A 21,266-nucleotide genomic window follows, 5' to 3' on the forward strand; every position below is an offset into this window, starting at 1 on the left:
ACCACCACTGGTAGCACCCAACCTTGGGCTACGCAGGCTCATTGGCTGCCATACACTGGCACCAGGCACACATCACATTACACAATGACTGAACGGCTCAGGAGACAGGGATTGATATCAGCCAATTAAGGGGGAGGGATGATTAGGTGGCCTTGATGTCAGAGACCTGATTGGGAATTTGGTCAGGAACATCGGGGAACCCCCTACTCTTTGCGATAGGCGTCCTAGGTTCTTTAACGACTGAGATTCAGTCAGGACCTTGGTTTAGCGTCTCATCTGAAGGACGGCACTCGCAGCTATACGGTGTCCCTATCACCGTAACAGGGGCATTGTTACTGACTAGTCCAGAGGACAGAGTGCTCCCTGCTGGGACAACAACACCACTTTCTGATAACGGCCTTCACCGGGGCTCGAACCTGTGATCTTCCGATCATGAGTCCGGAGCTCTGCTCATGTAGCCACGCTGCCAGACAGCATCTTCTACTTATTTTATTTACTATTGTATTATAGCACAATCAAAGCGGGCATGGCCACCCACATTTCACTGTATGCCCTGGTATGTATGTGACAAATAAACCTCTAGAATCTTGAATATTGAATCTAATCCAGTCTGGGCTCGCCTGAAGCTTAAAAACCCTCTGGGAACTAAGACCACGGTGGACCTCTGGCCGTTCACTTTCAGTGCAACAAAGACGAAACCGCACCACGAAACATTTGAGAAACCTACTGGTCGCCCTGGACTCGACGTGTGCGCTGCTATACAGACTAATTGCTGCAGTGCACACGTTTTAGTCAGGCCCCTCTCTTGGGTAATTGGTTCCCAAACTTTTGCCCCAAACATTTTTTAGTCAGCCCCCCCAATGTACGCATATGTAACGGTTGTCAAAAACGTTTTTTCTTACAGGACTTTGAAAATGGCTGAATGTATTAGTGTAGTTCAGTTTCAGTTAATTTTTTAAAAAGGACAAAAAAAAGTCAAGGAAGTGTTAAAAAAAAACCACACCATCTCTATTTTGTATTTTTTCTACTGGTCACTTTTTATTCAAACAGTAAAAATTAAAATTAAAATGTTTGAAGGCAGAATGCCGTCAACGTCAGTAGACATTTAGCCAAGCGAGAGGTGTGACTCGTAATGCTGTCTTGCTTTTGACTTTGTAACGTGAGTGATGTTAATGTCACCTGGAACGCATGTCATGGAGGTGACAGTGGCTCGGGAGGTAGAGCAGCCGTCTGGTAATCCAGAGGTTCCAGGTTCGATTCCCACTCCTCCCAGGCAGCATCTCGAAGTGTCCTTGAGCAGGACACTTAACCCCTAACTGCTCCCGATGAGCAGGTTGGCACCTTGCCTCCACCATCAGTGTGTGAATGGGTCAAATGTGAGGAACAAATTGTAAAGTGCTTTGGATAAAAGCTGTTATATAAATGCACCTTTTATGTCACGGCTGCGTCAGCTTCTCTCTCAGCTCCTGGTGTCAAAAACCTCCATTTTGTTTTCTGATGTCCTTCTCTCCCTGGTTGGAGGGCTAACGTAGCGTCTGCTAGCTCGCTCCCTATCACAGGTGATATAACAAGCTAACGTACTGTAGCGTCTGCTAGCTCGCTACCACAGGTGATATAACAAGCTAACGTAGCATCTGTTAGCTCGCTCGCTACCACAGGTGATATAATAAGGTCAATAAGAAATATCGCAGATCTGATTGGTAGTAATTTAGCGCTCTGCTCGTGAGAGTCGTGACGCTACCTCATATCGCAGATCTGATTGGTTATAGTAATTTAGCACGCTGTCAAAATGTAGCGCGCTGTCAACGTTTAGCGAGCTGTCAAAAAAGAAAACACAACAACATTACAAGCGAACTATGAATCAAGATGGAAAGCAGTAAAAAGAAACGGACCTGCAGTTACAACCAAGACTGGCAAACGACACATGCCTGGGTGAGGCCGATGTCAGGCAATCCACAGGGAGCTTTCTGTGTTTTGTGTCATAGTTCATTTTCAATTGCTCATGGAGGAGAATACGACTTGAAGCGCCACAGTGGACGTGAGTCTCACATGAAAGTGGCTCACCAAAAAGAAACATCCAGATCTGTTTCTTCTAAACCAAAAAATTATAGCCAGACGGACAATGTCACTGCAGCGGAGATAACAAGCATCTATCACACTGTACAACACTCCCATTCATACAGGTCAGCCGACTGTGGTAGCAAGCTAGCTCCTGTCATTTGGCCAGACTCAGATATCGTGTGGTCGTACAAAAGCTACATCCAGTTATTCTAATAGAGAAACACAATTTATTTGTATTATTATTTTTGTTCCCTAGTGTTCCCTAGTTCTGTGTTAACAGGGAATATCGAACACAAGACATTCCTGTCAAGTGATAAAGTTTGAATATTTAAAACAGATGTTAGGTGGTAACAAGCCGGCTGCCAGTGCCAAGATGAATGTGGAGAGATATAATTCTGTATTTAATTTGTATTTATTTTGATTTAACCTTTATCTATTCGGTGAAGACCAGTTATTCTAATAAAAAAAATTACATTATCTATCTGTCCCACTTTGTCCCACCAAAATCTTACTGTTGTCCTGCTTTTGGACTTTTTGCATCTGGTCACCCTAGTGTCTCTGTGCTCTTCAACAGTCCTGCTGCTGGTTCTGGGTCTGCTGGGTCTGGTCCTGCTGTAACATGACTTATATCTCCTGCCTGTGTGTCTTTGTGCTCTTCAACAGTCCTGCTGCTGGTTCTGGGTCTGCTGGTCCTGGTCCTGCTGTAACGAGGCCCAGAGAGGAGGCGCTAACTCAGGGAAGACGCCCACGAGAAGAAACCACTCACAGAGCTTCAGTGCATAGAATGGGCTTCTCCCCTTCCAGGTTCCTCTGACGCACAGTACACAGGAGAGGGGCTTGTCATCAAAGGAATAGGCATTGATTATTTATTTTGGAACGTCGTCCAACTCTCTGTGTAGGAGTGTGCATTCTGTTGACTCAAGTTCTACCAGAATCTGAACTGGGTTTTTTCGCCAATGCATATAGAAGTGCAAATTATGTAGATACACCAGATCTATGATTACCTATCCCCCCCCCCGTATTTACCGTACATAGCCCTTATTCACAACCAGTGTTGCCAGATGGGAAATGTTAAATTATCGTCCCAGAGGAAGTATTGTTTTTTGGATGTTTGTAAGTCATAACCAATAGAACATAATAGGTGTACAGAGGGCGAAGTTATCGTATAGAGGACAAAACCAATCAAAAGTATCGTACAAGGCCCCCTCGTGGTGCACCTCATAGTGCCACGCACACCTACGTGGCCGTCCTGGGTTCGACTCCCGCTCCCGGGGGATAATTTGTTGCATGTCTTCCCGCACTTATTCTCCTGTTCTCCCTCTCCTGTCGGTCATGTCTGACCATGAAAAGCTGGAAAAACACTAAAAAGAAAAAGAAAAAGTATCGTACAAATTATCATACACCTGGCAACACTGCTCTAAACACATCTCAGGGTTGGACCTTTTGTATTTTGATAATAAAAATGAGAGTTGAATCCCAATCCAAGATCACCTATTGTTCTGAAACACATAATATGGCATATATTATTAATGATTATGGTACATTATGGTATAATCATTAAAGGGGCAATTCGTCAAAAATGCTGATTTATTTTGCACATAATCTCACACACATCCAAAAACTCTAAACAGTTTTGCAAACATTAGTTTGACAGTTATTGAGAGTAAATTAGTTTGAATATGGCCACCAGAGATGTCTTATCTTGTGTTAATTACAGCTCCATGAAATTATGTAGATGGAAATAGCAATACCTTGTTTTATAGGGACTGCTACCTTATCATTTCATTGAGCTGTAATTAACACAACACAAGGTCACAATTAAATGTCCCAGATGATGTCACAATGTAAATACAATTAATGTTTAATAAATGTGTGCAAAACTGTTTAGAGTTTTTTGGATGTGTGTGAGATTATGTGCAAAATAAATCAGCATTGTTTTTTTGAAGTGTCCCTTTAATGAACACATGAAATAGTGCCATATCACTGATATGCTAAAAAGAAAGTCACCTATCCCAATTTAAGAATCCGTGAACGTGAATACTCCTCTCCCAAATTCCCCAAAACTAGAGCACTAAAACAACTGGCTACATTCACACTGCAGGCAACTCAGATCTGGAGTTTTTCACGACAGTGTGAACAACACAAATTACATTGAATCTGATATTTTCCATTCGGATTTGGGCCACTTTCATATGTGGTCCTAAATCAGATACAGGACCTCAGTCTGAAGAATCATATCAGAATTCATGCAACTTTTACGTCACTCTAGATTGACATTCATCCCAATGGACCTGTCTCAAACCCTGCCCTCTTTTCTTGATCCTCCAATCACAACTGTCGCTTACCTCGGACAAACCAAGTTTGTCCGAGGTAAGCGACAGTTGTGATTGGAGGATGAAGAAAAGAGGGCAGGGTTTGAGACAGGTCCATTCTGTGGCAGGAGTGGCAGTGAGGTGTTTACCTTATAAGTGCAAACTACTAACGAGTCGGTCGCAGTCAACCAGCACCTGCTAACGGGTCCGACCCTTTAGCTCAGCTGGTTAGTGCGGCCGCCTGTGGATCCTATGGTCACAGGTTCAAATCCACTCGGTTACATAAGTATTTGGCGTGATGCTCCAAACTTGAGGGAGCGTATCATAACCGTCTGTGTTTGAAAGCATATTGAAAGAAGAAATGTCTCTTTTTCACCTCCATTATCACCTGCTCACAAAATGTAGCTGTCCTCCACATCAACTTATAAATGAAACCATGAACCGTGGCGTCAGTGTCCTCCATGTTTAAGTCCATCTTCGTTATTGTTCATTTGCTCATGCGGGTCAGTTATGGCACATTATCGGTTCACACTGGATTCTGATATTGGCCACATTAAAAAAAATTATGTGAACAACCAAACAAAAAGGGATCTGAGCAATAAATCAGAATTGAGCACTAAGGCTCACAGTGTGAACGTAGCCAAAGTCACAAGGTGCGACGTCTGGAGTTTGTCCCACAGAGGTGAGGGTGAGACGAAACACCCAGAGGTACATTTTCAGTTTCAGAATTGAGGACACTATACTGTAAAAAGTCTGTTAAAAATAAAGAAAAAACGGTCTCCCGTCTGTCCATGAGGACGTCACACGTCCGGGTCTTCACCTCTCTGGTCTCTGAATCTGGGAGAAGCTCGTGTTCAAGTTCACAAATACTGATCGAATGGACTGTGGAAATGACACATGAAGGGCCTTTATTTCCGTGGCGATCTCCTTCACAAGACCAAATATATCCTAACAATACAACAGCAGCCCTGTTTGTAAGAACCCTGAAGGTAGTTGATCTGCTATTTTGAGTCTTTTCTAGTATGTGTCTAGTCGGAACCTTGAGCCCATTATGAGGAAGTATTTATTCGAAGTATCTTTATTTGATTTTCTAATTATTTTTGCTACAATGATTCTGCTTTGTTTAACCTTATAACAGACACTCCCTCATGACGTGTGTGTGTGTGTGTGTGTGTGTGTGTGTGTGTGTGTGTGTGTGTGTGTGTGTGTGTGTGTGTGTGTGTGTGTGTGTGTGTGTGTAGGCAAACAGATGAGCAGACACGTTTCAATATTTGCCTTGTCTTCACGCCCATCACTCTTACAATGATACCACTACGTGGCAGACATGAGTGTAAATGTAGAATACACAAATGAATGATAAATGATATGTTGCTCTATAGATCAAACCTCTGTCGGTGGATATTTGTGTGTGTGTGATGTGTGTGTGTGCGTGCAGTAGTTTTTTAACAAGGTTGAGCAGTGACGCCACTGGTTGGTTGAAGTACTCTAATTGCACGTTGTAATAAATACAACAAGGGAGCTTTTATTACAATTTTTTTAAATAAACATTTTGCTCACACTAAACCTGTCTGTTGTCATGTGTTGACTGTGAATGTGGACACAGTGAAAAAATAAAAAATAAAAAAAATAAATAAACATGTCAAGTGCTTGACAAGTTCACGCAGACCGCCTTTTTAATGATTTTAATGACAGAAATCAATTTGAAAGATTCCGGGAGTGTTTAATATAAATTCTCTCCTCATTTTGTCTATATTTATGCCAATTTCATGCTCCATTTTATGCCTGTCTATTTTGTGTCTACATCATGCACTGCTGTGAAGCACTTTGGGCTCCAATTCTTGTATGAAAGGTGATATACAAATGCATTTTTTTTTTATTTTTTTTTTTTTTTTTTTTTTTTTTTTTTTTTTTATTATTATTATTATTATTATTATTATTATTATTATTATTATTATTATTATTATTATTATTATTATTATTATTATTATTATTATTATTATTATTATTATTATTATTATTATTATTATTATTATTATTATTATTATTATTATTATTATTATTATTATTATTATTATTATTATTATTATTATTATTATTTATTATTATTATCATGATTGCAGTGAGGGATCCTTCCCACACCGTGTGAAGTTGGTTTGATATTGGATATTCAGATATCAAAGTATGCATAATGTTGTGTTAATTACACGACAAGAGATATGTAATGTTAATTACCTGAAATTATTCATTTTTTTTGGGGGGGGGGGGGTGGGCCTGCATATATCGGTATCGGTTGATATCGGTTGATATCGGTATCGGAAATTAAGAGTTGGACAATATTGGTATATCAGTATCGGTAAAAAAGCCAATATCGAGCATCCCTAGTCAAAACCATGCAGTTCTATGCATGCAGCACAAAGATGTTACATAAAAAGTCATATTTTTGCCTATTTCTGCATTCACAAGTGATGATTTGAGCACCGGTACTCACAGTTAGATCTTTCAATGTGAGTTGACACTTGTTATTTTTAAGTTGACCTCACTGTATAAAATGACAGATGCCTAGTGTTAATCACAGTGTCGTGAGGCAGAGAGGAGCCTTTACCTGTTGTGCCCTGGTCGTGCTCTGGTGGTGTACCTTAGACGCACACAGGACCTCAGGGCTACCAGTCAACTATTGGTCTGTTACGGTGGCCCTAACACGGGTAAGGCGCTGTCCAAACAACGCCTGTCACATTGGTTGTGCGAGGGCATTGCCCTCTGCTGCAGTTTGACCGGACAGGTTTCCCCCACGGGCGTCAGGGCACACTTCACTCGTGGAGTGGCAGCCTCTGCTGCCCTGCTTGGGGGGGTCTCGGGGGAGGACATCTGCGCTGCGGCCTCTTGGTCCTCCCCAGGCCTTTTTGTCAGGTTTTACCTCATGGACATGACTGGGGGCTCTGTCTCCCATGCAGTCCTGAGTACCGGGACTTCTCCTGCATCCCGCCACCAGGTGGGCTAGCAGGAGTGTGTGGGTGTGGAGTGGACCACAGGGTGTTTTTACACACGGTCCCACGCACGTTGTGCGTCCTAGGGTGGCTGTTCCCTATTACGCATATTGGATCAGGGTTTCTATCTCCCCGCTCCTCGTTAGGACGAGCGGCGGACAAGACCCTCCCCGTCTTGATGGTCGTAAGGGCCCTCAGGTGGTGCATCTGTCAGTGGCTGCGCATCCGCTCCCCCTCTAGTTCCCATAAGCGGAGTGTGAAATTCAGACTCGGAGGAGGAAAGGGTGGCCCTTATTGGAACACGGGTCGGGCGTGGCCATGATAGATGGTGCAGAGTGGACGTTTTTTCAACGTGCGCACACTAGGCGCACGGACAATGAATATATCCCATAAGCGGAGCGGAACGCTCAGATAGTATTCACATAACTAGGGTTATAGGATAACCTTCGTTTTTGACATATGGCACAATATTTCAACACTTTATTGAACACATTTATATTGATTGAATTTATATGAAAATGCATTCATATTGATTGAATTTATATTAAAATACATTCATATTGGGAGTAATCTGTTAAAACTTGAGTAAAACAATGCAGGAATTTACCCTGAATCAGTCAGCAGCGCCTTTTTAAAAATTAATCTATAATTCATCTCAAGGGATTTGAAAAAAGGCCAGAAGAGGGCGCTGCTGACTGCGATGCAAATGTGGCTGGATTCAGGCAAGGATTATCCTGAGAAGGATTGTCACTATATATATTATAAAATGCACCATTTACTAAACTAATGTGACCAAACATTATAGAAATAGAGCTCTGTGTCCAAATGTCCATTGAGATAGGAGAGTATAGGGATGTCCGATATTATCGGCCGACCGATATTATCGGCCGATATCGGCAGTAAGATGTGATATCGGAAAATATCGGTATCAATTTTTTTTTTTTTTTTTACATTTATTTAACCTTTATTTACCCAGGCAAGCAAGTAAGAACCAATTCTTATTTTATTTATTGTCAAAAGTATGCATGTTGGTTTAATTCAACAACAAGATATATGTAATGTTAATTTTTACTTTTTTAATTATCATATTTTGCACAGATAATGCTTACATTTAGAAAGCCTTTTGAATGCATCCAGTGAAATTATTAATTACCTGAAATTATTCCGTTTTTTGGGGGGGAAACCCTGCATATATCGGTATCGGTTGATATCGGTATCGGTATCGGTATCGAAATTAAGAGTTGGACAATATCGGAATATCGGTATCGGTAAAAAAGCCAATATCGAGCATCCCTATATGGAACTAAACAAGTAAACAAGAGCTCTGATAACTTTGCCACTGACTTTTTAAATGTTACAGACTCGTTTAATTTCACCCAGCACATCTCCGGTCCGACGCATTGCAAAGGCAACACGTTAGACCTTGTGTTCACGATCGGGTTAACACAGAGGAGTTATTGGTGTCCGATCACAGCTGTATTTTGTTTAGCTTAGCGTTCGATAATGACTTTGTTCCAGTGAAGTGTGTTAAAAGCTCTCGTATTGTCAATAGCACAGCTATAGATTGATTTGATTTGATAGTTTATTTGGTAGGGACAACACATGTCAATGAACATCAAGTACAAAATACAAAATGTAGACATGCAGGGTTGTAGCAAGAGCTAATTTACACCCGTAGTCCCTAAACAGGAGACAAAAAAAATGATCACAGTTCTGGTTTGCCTTGAGATGCAGTTTAACACTTTGATCGCCATGGTTAAATTCATAATTTACCATCCCTCGCCATCTCTATTTGTCTATGGAGAAGTTCCCCTTCTTTGCAGGGCTATAACTTTTTAAATTGTATTGCTAAATTGACATTATTATGGCCCATTCAATGTCCTATATCTATTGTTCAGGGTGTAGCAACGTTATACTTTTTCATTCACATATTCATACTAAAATACGGTCAAAGTATAAGTATGTTTTTATCGTTTTCTGCAGCTTTCTTCAGAACTTGATTTATAGCCCCAAATGCATTATATTGATGATGAAATACAGTTTGATAGCGATCGGTGCCAGATAAAAAATTTCAACTGGAGGTGGTTCTAGAAGTTACTACTTATCATCTGATGTTGACCGGATGGGCGGGGGGTCGTTTATAATTCCGTGGGCAACGTTAGATGATTCATCTAGTGTGGGTGATATGATCATCAGAGCAGTTTATATCGAACACGGTAATAATAAACGCTGAAACTTACCCCAGTCTCCTCGGGCCGTTGGGCGATCAGCTTGGAGTAGACAGTTTTCTATTATGGGATGTTGATCTAGATGAACCATTTCCAGGTTGTATAATACTATATACGTCCAAATAACGTTGTTTATTGAGTTAGGGCGAGCGATTGATTATCCAGTGTGTCGAGATGGAGTCCTGCTAACGATCGCGAGTGCCCGGACGAAATATGGGTGAGCACTTCCTGTTTGGCGCGTCACTTCCTGTTGGGCGATCTGCCGATCGGCCACCAGATGGCGCTCTTGAACCGTTAGAGAGTTGAGTGGAGCTCAGCAGTATATCTCAGGTCCCCGGAGGAGAAATATGATTTCGATCACAGATTTTTGAAATATTGATATCAAAGACGTGTTACGGCATCTTCGGCAGAATGAGCATGGCGGGCAATGACGAGTTTCGGCGTTTCCGGCGATTAAAGTGTTAAGATGGGTCTTGAACATGGAGTATGTTCATGTGGGGCACTCTCTAATCGCAACTGGTAGGCTATTCCAGTAGTTACCACCTTTAACACTTTGAATGCCACGGACGAGTTTCTCGTGTTTACCCCCCGCGGGTTGAATGCCCACTCACGAGAATATTAGTTTTATTCGTTTTTTTTTTTATTAGCGATCTGAAATCATATTGCATAAAGCAAGTCTATCGTTGGAGATCCAGGCACCCCCGGCTCTCAGATGTGAAAAAAGCACCCCCTATCGTCTCCCAGATGGTAAATCACCCTTTTGGATTGGACTCAATGAAAGTGAATGGGAGAAAGAAATCCTGACTCCACATTTTACGTCTCACTCACGCAGCCGGCATCGACCGGCATCACTCCGGAGCCTGAAGAGCAGCGGGGATTATGTGTTCTACTGTATACACCAGGGGTCTCAAACTCAATTTACCTGGGGGCCGCTGGAGGTAGAGTCTGGGTGAGGCTGGGCCGCATCAAATATTCCACAAAAAAGGGTTTCAAGTATTCAAAAAAAAAGTACAACTGATCCAATCTTCTCAATCTTTAGCAATAACATTTCAGAACATGAACAGTTCTTCGATCAGAACATGAACGGTTCTTCAGGCTTCTCAGTGGTGTCAGTGGACTCATCCACAGTTATGGAAATGCACTGTGCATTTTTTTTATTCTATCACAGAGCTGTTTATAAAAAAAATAGGTAAAAACCATATTATGCGTTTTCATCAATAAATAAATGCCCCAATTTTTTTTATAGATTGGGGGCCCACAAATTGATTATTTCATGGGGCCCAGAATCTCCAGCTACGCCCCTGGCTGGGAGGAACTCAGGATGAACGCATATTTTTCCGTCCATTCACCTTTGAATTGCAGTCGACTTTTCTTTTACTGACCATCTTTGAAAATGCCATATTTTTCTGCTGGCTGCCTGCTGGCGAAAATAGGCTAATAGCTACATTTATCTCACAGAGATAAAACTGGGAGCGAGTTTACTGTAGATGCGCGGTCAACTCTGCTCTGACTTGAACTGAAAGAGAGATACGACATGCAGTCCGTGAAGACCCGCCCTACTCCCCTACTCTGCCTCTGATTTGCAGACTGTGGGTGAGGGGGAAAAACGCTGACGGGACGCGTATGTGATTGGACCAGACTCGTACACAGACAGACAGTGGCAGTGCACGCTGACAGACATGCAGAGCACTGCTCGCAGTCAGAGGAGCGAGGATGCATTTGCTTCCACTTTACTTGATATCACTCCGGAATCACGTTTCAACCAAGTCACTAACATAACGTTGCTGTCATGAGCCTGCGCTATGGTAGCTTACAAGTGATAAAATAAATAAAACGTCCAACTCTCGCGCAACGACTGGGCAAACAGTAGTGCGCGGGCCGCATTAACACTACACTTTGATGTCCAGTAGGGGGCCGCAAAATATCATCCCGCGGGCCGCAATTGGCCCGCGGGCCGCGAGTTTGAGACCCCTGGTATACACGGTGGATCAATACAATGATCGATTTTTTCGAATGGCGATCAGGAATTGGAATAATCCATTTGGATACCATCTGATCTCAGGTAAGGAATCTATGATATCAGTCTTAGGATAATCAGACTCGTTTTCACTGATATATAAGCGTTTCCCCTATATGTGATGGCTGTTTTGACTGTAAAAGCGATCAGGAAATAAGAGCAGCGATTATCAGCGTGCGGCACGAGCGTGCGTGCACACACATATACTATCGATTATCTAGCGTTTATTTGAAAACGATTCATAAATAGGCAGACAAATGACAACGTTCTAGAATATTCCAGGAAAAGGCGATTATCAGGGAATCTCTTCTTTTTTCAGTGAAACCGAGTGCTTTTCAGAATGGTAGAACACGGAAATGAAGCGATAAAAAAACAATCTGCTTTGACAATGTTGACTGGAAAACGAGTCTTTGATAAGCGACGGGCAGATTAGACACATAATTTAAAACATAGATTAGGCGATATTAACGTTAACATTGAAGTGGCCCTGGGCCACTAACTAATAATGAATTAACCTTGGGCAGTCAAAGTGTTAACAGAGAACACAGTTTTTGCAAAGGTAGTATACCGAAAAGGCACCTCACAGTCCCCTCTACTGATGGCCCTGGTGGTAATGCCAGTGTCTCCTTTTTGTTGGATGAACTCATTCGGCAAGTCCATGCAGAACCTTGTACATGAAGGAAGTATATTTGAAAACTTGGAAATTCTGGAAACTTAGCATGTTATGTTTTTCTAAAATATTACAGTGATGAAATGAATTTGGTTTCCTATCAAATACTTTTATGGCTTTTTTGTAGAGTAATTCTATTGGTGTAAGAGTAGTGACATGTGAAAGAGACCAGTTGATAAAACAGTACTCAATGTGTGATAAAATCATTGAATGCAGAAATATCCTTGCAGCATTAATTGGCAGGCAGAGCCTGATCTGCCTGAAGTTTTCGATGTTAAACTTGACTGTGTTTGTTACTTTCTTTACGTGACTTTTGAAGGTCAATGTAGAGTCCAATGTGACCCCAAGATACTTGAACTCATTTACAATGTCCAGCTCCGCCTCTCCCAGAAACACATTAGCGTGAGTGACCTCTACTGGTGACTTTGTGAACATCATACACACTGTTTTCTTGGTGTTAAGTGAAAGACATGATTTTGTTAGCCAGTCTTGAACATGGGTCATTGCAGATGTCAGAGTTGCAGAGGCATCTTGTATTGATTTTGCAGATGTAAAGATTACACAGTCGTCAGCATACATTTGGACATTGGTGTTGTAGGAGCCAAATCCTATGATGATAAATTGTATCTTTATTGCCCCATTAGACATATAGTTTATTATGGTATTTGTGCTTTGTGTTTATTAATAATGAATTCCAAGATGGAGACTTACCTGGTCAACTCCCCTTTTTTACCACGTCCCCCCTAACCACTCATATAACATGGCAGGTAATTTAGAGTTCAGGTAGGCCCAGGTAGAGCGGTACCATATCGTTTTTGACCGCACATAATTTGCACTTAATTCGCACTTGATTGACAGTTTACGTTCATCTACAAAACCCTTTTTGTTTGTTTTATAGTGGTAGGCAGCTATTGGGGCTGTTGTGATTCGCTTTCCAATAAATCCTGTTTGTTTTGACAAAGTACATCGGATCAGCGTCATCTTTTCTTTTGGACTGCAATTCGGAGCGTGTCGGACTAACAACGCATTACCTGGAGCCTCAAGGCAACTGTGGTTCGTAGGATTGCCTTTTCATTGTCAAAAACTACCGCTGACAAAATGGCGACAGACAACTTCTAAGCGCAACAAGGACGGCGAGAGGTAACGTAAAGAATGGATGTTTGTTTCGGATCGCCAACTATAAGCCGTTGCGTCTGAAATATGGAATGGATGTGATGAACATAAACGGCGCTGCCGTCTTTATTGTTTGAAGGTATCTTGTGTGCGTTTGAGAGTGGATGACGTCACGCGCAGCATTCGCCAAGTGCGCTGTTTCCCACCTAGCTGCTTCATTCATAAAGCACTGTTCTGTTTTAAATGCATACAACGCCGCTGCTCATCTGAATTAAGAGGTTTTCATTAGCTGCCCACATTATGGCGGAAATGGAGAGTGGTATTTTTGAGGATCCTTTACAAAAATTAAAAGGATCAAGAAGTGCAAAACTAGGCGGTCAGGTGGCGTAGCGGAGATTGCGTTTGTCACCAACACCGGAGACGCGCTCACAGCTCCGGTGTTGTCACCAGCTTGGCTGGCCGTTCACACTAATACAATTGGCTGTATTAGAGGGTGGGAAAGCTGGCGAGGTGGGTCCGGGTCGTTGTAAACAGCGACTCCTACAGTTCGGTCGGGGCACCTGCTCAGCGCGGATAGGATCTAAGGGGGGTAGTGTGATCCTTCCACACATTACACCCTCTCAGTGAGAGTCCGCGCTGCCAGGTGAAAAGAAGCGGTTGATTGGCTAGACGTGTGTTGGAGGAAGCACGTGATAGCCTCCACTCTCCCAGACCGACTGTGGGGGGTAAGTGCGCAGCGACCAGGAAGGGGATTGGGAATTGGCATAACGACTAACATTGGGATGGGAGAAAATCGGAGGAAAAAGGAGGGGAAAAAAAAAAGTGCAAAACTGGGTGCACTTACTAAAAAAAGGAATGAAATCACTGAACTTATGGGAAATCATGGAAATGTGGAATTGGTTCACACAAAAATTACAGATTTCTCCAAGTTGTGTGGCGAGTTACATGAACTCAATACAGCTGTAAAGGGTTTGCTAACCAAAATATCTATAGAGGAAACAGAAAAGGACCAAGCAGAATGGTACGAGCCTAAAGCAGCATCACTGCATGAATTTGCTGCCCATGTTAAAACAGCCACATATTGAATATGACAAAGGTGAAGAGGAGATCCACCCAAGGGACAGCATTTCAAACACCTCTTCAAGGCGTTTGTGGTAAATATTGAGTTGAATTTCATAAATAATATGTGTGAATAGTTAAAGAAGTCATCACAGCTACTCTGCCAACTAGCAGAGTGGGATTTCAGTGCTAATTATGGATGGAACAGGGGTGACAGAAGAGCCATTCTCCACCCCCACTATGTGGCCAGATTAGTACTGTATGGTAATAAGGCCCAAAGGGTCAAAGCGTATTCACACCCCCCCACCAGAGGACATCATGTCACACCCCCCCTCGTGAGACAAGACCCAACACCGCGACCACACGGACGTGGGCCACCGATGGGCCCCTTCTGTCTCTGTCCCATCACGTCGCCACACCCCAGGGGGGGGGGGGCTGCCAGCGCCCACAGGAGACCCCCCACAGGAGACGCCTGATTGGATCAACTGTAATAGTGAACTGTATTCTATTTTGGCTAGAAATTGTAGTATAAAGGAGGGGACATTTTGGTAATTCGGGAGCTCTCAGACCGGACCGACCCCAGGGGGTCTGGGGGCTCCACCGCTCCTCCCGACCAGAGAAACTACTGCTTTTTGATGTAAGTAAGCCGGATGGAACCCGTATGTTTGGTTAGACTAGAATGTAACTTAGCTTAGAAACCAGGCTTACTTATATGCAAAAAAGGGCTTACAGTAAACTATGTATGTTCAAACTATGTTAACGAGCGACTGTTTTATGTACATTATTGAGGTTTGAGATGCAAACCTGATTGTGATATTTCTGTCTGTACACAGACAGCCCTGTTAATGTTTTCTGATAAATCCTTTGTATGTAAAAGGCAACCTTTTATTCACTCTTGGCCCTGGCTCAAATAAATCAGCTGAGTTGAACTACAGTTCTGGTTTGTCTGGCGTGCACGTTTATTCCTCATCTGCTAAGTCAGATGAGGAGACCAACAATTCTATCAAGTATGATCCCTTCCTCCTCCTTCCAGATAATCAATCTCATTGTATTGTACTACAATAACCTCAAATTATTGTAGAAAGTCTGTGGGAATTTACCACAGAAATGGTGCCGTTCTTCCCACCCTTTGTGTCTCCCCCTGAAAAGGTGCGGTAGGGTCTTGTCATATCAAATCTGGACCTTGCTGTGTGTTGGGGACACGGGGCAAAGCGCTGGGGTGTTGCTGCGTTTGGAGTGATAGACGGGGGGCTTGTTGTCTGAATGGAGGAGAGAGAGGGACAGGATGAAGGTTGGTTGTGTACGCCACTGGTTGGGACCCACGGTGAATGTGGCTTTTGCATGCAGGGTTGGGGGAGCGGTGTCTTAGGTTAGGATGTCTGGAGGTATGAAGATCGCGCTTGTTGTGCAGTGAACATGCAAACGTGGGCTTTTTGTGTTTGTATGTTTGTTCGGACACAGGAGGCCGGTCTCGGCCTATGCGGGCCACGGGGGTTGGGTTGGTTAACTCGTATGGAATATACTTTATGAACTGTACGGGGGAGTTGCACCAAGAAGATACGGCATGTAATGGGGTGACGTATTGGTGGGGCGCAGACTATCTAATCATGGTTATTGGAATTAGCGTCGCATGACGGCAGATAAAAGGCTTTTCTGGCTAGGAAGCACGGTTGTCTGGTGTATACGACAGGGGCGCGTTCTGAGTATATAATTGCCCTAAAATTATTCTCAGGAAGGGGGCGTGGGTGAGTTGGATTGATTTAATTGTTCTGAATGGAGGGACAGCTATGTGTAATAGGGTACGGGGAATAGTTCTATGGGACGAACTGAAGTACAGAGAATATGGGAAGAGTGCAGAGCTCTGCTACTATTCAGAACAATGCAAGTCAGGTATGGTAAAGAGGAGTGAGATAACATGATCAGCGCAGGGGTCTGTGCGATTACAGGATTGACACGTAGTAATTAATAGAAGATGAGGGTGCCGGCGTGTTCAAGAAGGCTCGATAATGGATGGTACGTGTCGGCAGGGACCAGTCGGCCTAATTTAAATGAAGTTATATATGTCGTCCTTAGGCATAGTATCGAACGGATCGGGTGGTCCTTTTTAATCTTGAGCGAAACCGGCCTGTTGATTCGATTACGTTCGCTGTGATACAAAAACAATTCGGTCGAAATGACTGATAAGTACTTAATGGTTGTATGGGGGACTATGGCTATGGTTAGGAATTGTATGGGGGACTATGGCTATGGTTATGAATGATTGGCGAAACGTGGGAGCTTATTGTTGTTTTGTTATGATATTTTAATGACCAACGGACATAGGTCGGAGGCGAGTCCTACTGGTGGTTGGGGCTAGCTAGCTTAGCTCTGTGGAAGAGTCCGCGGTGAAACTGGGGACGTTACGATGGCGTTATGAGGGAAATGATTAAACACTGTGGCGGCGATTGCAAGTAAGAGGCGAATCTAGACGTAGACTGGAGAGATTGTGGCCGTTTTGAGGGTTATTATTGATGCGGTAGCGATAGTGTATGATATTAAGGAGTCACTGCTTGATGACGTCATGGTGTTGTGGAGAGTGTGTAACGTTCGCGGTGCTGTGAAGTGAGGCGGAGTAGGTAGGAGAAAGGATTTGTGTTGAACTATATGTGCGGCGTTGGTTGGTGTAAATGTTTTAAAAATTATTTTCTGTTAGAGTGGTTGGTTATTTTAAGCTTGTGTGAGTTGTTTATGCTTTGATTGGTACTGAGCGAATTGCGTGGATGAACGGATCTTGAAAGGCACGGCTCCCGTGAGGGCCTTGAACGTCGCATTAGAGCTGGCTAAGCTAGTTAGCTCGCGTGCCGTTGTTTTGTGGCGTTTGCGAGCGACATACGTTACGTTTCGAGTTTTGAGAATGATGTTGGGGAAGGGGTAGAGAACGTGATGAATGTCGTGGCAGGTTATGAATGTCGGGGCATGTTATGAATGTCGTGGCAGACTTTGGTTGTCGTGGCAACGTTATAAACGGTCGCTTCGGTTGCCACTGCGCATGCGCGGTACAGCGTGGATTGGGTCTAGTGCATTCGTGATAGTTCGCTCAGGGGACAGAAATAACGGGTAAGAGAATATTCTGCATTATGTAATATGGCGGTATTTGTATATTGTACATTGTATTTTTGTGTAAACAGGGGAAGGGATGTAACATGTATGGTGGTTAGGTTAGGGGAGATAGTCAGTAAGGGTTTACTTAGGCTGCAAACAATACAGTGAGCCTATTGAGGAGAAATGAAGTGATGGATACATTGCCTATGATAAATCTGGAGTTCACAAACCGGCTAGACTGGGTAGATTGTATTATTGTCTTTGATACACAGGGGTATATTTTTAACCAGGGGGGAATGAGTAGTGATTGATTAAAAATATTGTTTAGTTAAAAACATACAGTTGTTAAAAACATACAGTTGTTAAGGGGAGGCAGACCAGAGACGGAGTCACCCGTTTTAAACACATCATAACTTTTATTGCATACATGGTACACAGATAAACGGGAGTTTGAGAGTAGCTATAGGCTGAATTTGGAAAGTGGCTCTACACTAGAGTTACATGTTGCTTGCAGTAAAATCAATTTATCACACGTGTATGAAGAAAGGAGCATTTAGGACTAACCACTATAATGTTATGCTGGAATGAATGATGCTTACATGTATAATAATTAGAGTTGATGGACATTTCCAGTTTTTCTAATTTGTGTAACGTGTACAATTGTAAGCTTGGAATAATGATGTTGTGTTTTATGTAGCTTGAATTAAGATGCTTGTATAGAATGCATTGATGTTGAAATGTCAGATATTGATACTTGTTATTGCTTTAATGACACTGTTGATTTAAATAGGATAATGTTTATATTATTGGCTAAATGTTTTGTAGTGGAATTTGATACAAGCCCAGTTGTGAAGCAGGATAATTTACTGATGCTTGTTTTAGATTGTTAAATCTTTAATACACTGTTAATATGGTTAGGACATGTGTTTATGCTTGTTTTAGATTGGTAAATCTTTAATACACTGTTAAAATGTTGACACAAGCCTCCGACTTGTAGGATAATTTATTGATGGAGGCTTGCTGTAATGACAAATTTTGATATGGTTGTGTTTACAGTGATCGAAATGATTGTTTTTATTAATCCTTAATAATGTTATACGCTGGGGAGGGGGTCAGCCTTCTCCCTGGGGAAGTGTGATTAACCATTTAATGATTTACAGATGGAGTTATTTCATGAAGTGAGGAGATAGGGTCTTTGTGTCAAAAGCCTTTATGCTCAGGGGAGACTGTATGCATGGAGCATGAAAGAGACAAAAGTTGAGAAGGTTATATGGCCCGGGGGGTAGGAATCCTTTTGAGGCAGTAAACGGCCCAAGGGGGGTCGAGATGTGCAGCTGCTACATGTTCTTTTTATGACAGGATGGCGTGAGATTAGATGCAACAGGAAAGAGGCCACAGGTGGAGATAGGAGGGAACAGTCAAAGTGAGATAACAGATGGCGTTATTTTTAGAGCAGAGGACAGGAAGTGGGGGTAATGGGCCAGGGGGCCAGGAAGTGACAGGAAGGTGAGACAGGGGAAGGGTTGTCAGGGAACAGCTGGGTTAGTGAGTGAGACAATCAAGGAAGTAGGCATTCATTTGGGGTTATGACTTATGAATGTTGACTATTTTGATAAGGGAATATTTGGATCTGTCTGTGCACTGGAAGGCATGGATAGGTCTGAATTAAAGATGGATTCCAGTCCGTCTTTGAAGTGAGAGTAGAGGAGCTGATGTGAGGAGAGGCTGTAGAGCCTGAGATCAGAGTAGCCTGAGATCAGAGCAGAAGATTGAGAGAGTTGAGCGCAGAAGAACTAACCTTTTGTTTGTCAAAGATGTGAAGTGATTAACGAGTGTGGTATATGTTTATGATATGAATGAAGGGTGGATGATGTTGAATTGTGATGTTTGATTGGGTTTTGCTTTTATTTCTTTTTTAAAAAAAGCTCTCAGGATTGAATGTGTTGTGACACTGTGAAAGTGGATGTTTGGTTGAGTTGTTACAGATATTATTTTTTATTTAAATTTAATTTTTGTATGTATGTGTGAGATTGAGATGTCCTTTTGATTTCAGTGAATGATTGAGCGGGGGATGGGGGCCAGGAAGCCTTAATTACCCATTCACACACACACACACACACACACACACACACAGACACACACACGCACACACACACACACACACAGACACACACAGACACACACAGACACACATTCACACAGTCTGATCACACATACATACACACACACACAACTTAGCTTTCACTTAAGGTGAAACTAGTCTTAAAAATAACAAAATGTGTTTAGGTATGATATATCTGTGTTGATGTAATCAATTGGATGAGGGTATTGAATTTAGATTTATTTTCTATTTTTGATCTATGGTTGTGTGGCCTGATTGGGTGTGAATGGGGCCTGTAGAGGGTGACTGTGCTGGCTTAAGAGGTGTCAAAGTCACTGACATGTGTGAATGGAACGGTTGGGTGATGAGATGTTGAATGGGTGGTTTTGGAAAACCTGGTGTTTATTTTATTTCATTGATTTACTGTTTTAGGTATGAAGGGTTTAGATGTAGGGTTTTGGATTTCTTTTCTTTTCTTTCCAAATAACCATTGAGGTGGTCTGCGGTTGGAGCTGGTTGATTTCATTGATCTGCTTTCACATCTGTGGGAATGTTTTTTTTGATTATTTGCCTTTTGTTGTTTCTCTGTCATGATCTGGTGAGAGGACGGTTGACGGCTGGGATGCATTGGGACAGATCGAGGCTGGGGTGCATTGGATCAGATCGATGACAGTTAAGTGGTCCCATCACGTTTGCATAATGATTGAACATTTGGCTTCTCTTGAGAATATTTGACATATTGTGTGAAGAAAATTTGTTTTGTGTTTTTGTTCCCTTGCAGTTCAGTCGGAGGGGGAGGATGGACCATCACAAGTGGAGGGATCATGGGAAGATGTGTAGGAATACATTTCATTAGATTATGACACAATGGTGTGGACCCGTTCAGTCAGTTCCTGTGGGAGATTGTTGGATTGTGGAGAAAGGTCGCTTGTAGACGCTGCCCCTCCTTCAATATAGCCCCGGTTACAGAGGCCGGAGGTTTGGGACAAACCTCCAGACTGACGGAGTCGTCTGTAGATCCATGGAAATACAGTCATGGGACAGAATATGACGAGGTCACAGGCCTACAAACATTGCTTCAGCTGAGGCTGGCCGACATGGGGTGGAGGGGGGGGGGCGAAAACGGTCAGAGACTGTGCAACCAAAGCGTTGAACAAGGGCCTCTGTGTGATTGATTGGTATGTTGAACGGGAGGTGACTGAACGGTAGCAACTGGTAAATATTATGACACAACGCAAGAGTACTAAAACACATACACATAGGTAGAATATTAGGTGTAGATTATGGCCGACATGGTGAAAAAAAATTTCCTTGCGTGATGCTCCGCCCTCCCTGTCGACTGTGCGCTGAGGTGGTAGGTGTTATGTCCATGGGATGTTCATAAAAGGGGGGAGAGGTGAGAAGACCAACTGAGTTGATTATGCAAAATGTGATTGGGCTGACTTGGAAAAGGAATTAACAAGAGAGGAGAAGCTAAATGTATGAAAGAATGAATAATAATTTCTGTGTCCTCCCCAGATCATGTAAACGAATACTGTAATTTTAAAAAATTGTGATGGATTATACTTTAAATGTGTAATGTTTAGATTAAATTGTTTTAATTGTTTTTAGCATATTCAAAGTGCCCAGAGGAACAAAGC

At 42.6% G+C, this 21,266-nt stretch overlaps 1 protein-coding gene across 1 annotated transcript in view; it reads left to right on the forward strand.

Moving 5' to 3' along the window:
• The window catches only part of LOC311239696 (uncharacterized protein), a 63,808-nt gene extending 57,872 nt beyond the window's left edge, over nt 1-5,936 (forward strand). The window contains exon 23 of the mRNA XM_084328105.1: nt 2,725-5,936. Within this exon, the coding sequence (XP_084184231.1) occupies nt 2,725-2,768 (44 nt within the window). The 3' untranslated portion in view covers nt 2,769-5,936. The remainder of the gene's footprint in view (nt 1-2,724) is intronic.
• The last annotated feature ends 15,330 nt before the right edge of the window (nt 5,937-21,266 follow it).

Source organism: Notolepis coatsorum (assembly GCF_963971535.1).
Source record: "Notolepis coatsorum genome assembly, chromosome: 13".
NCBI lineage: Eukaryota > Metazoa > Chordata > Actinopteri > Aulopiformes > Paralepididae > Notolepis > Notolepis coatsorum.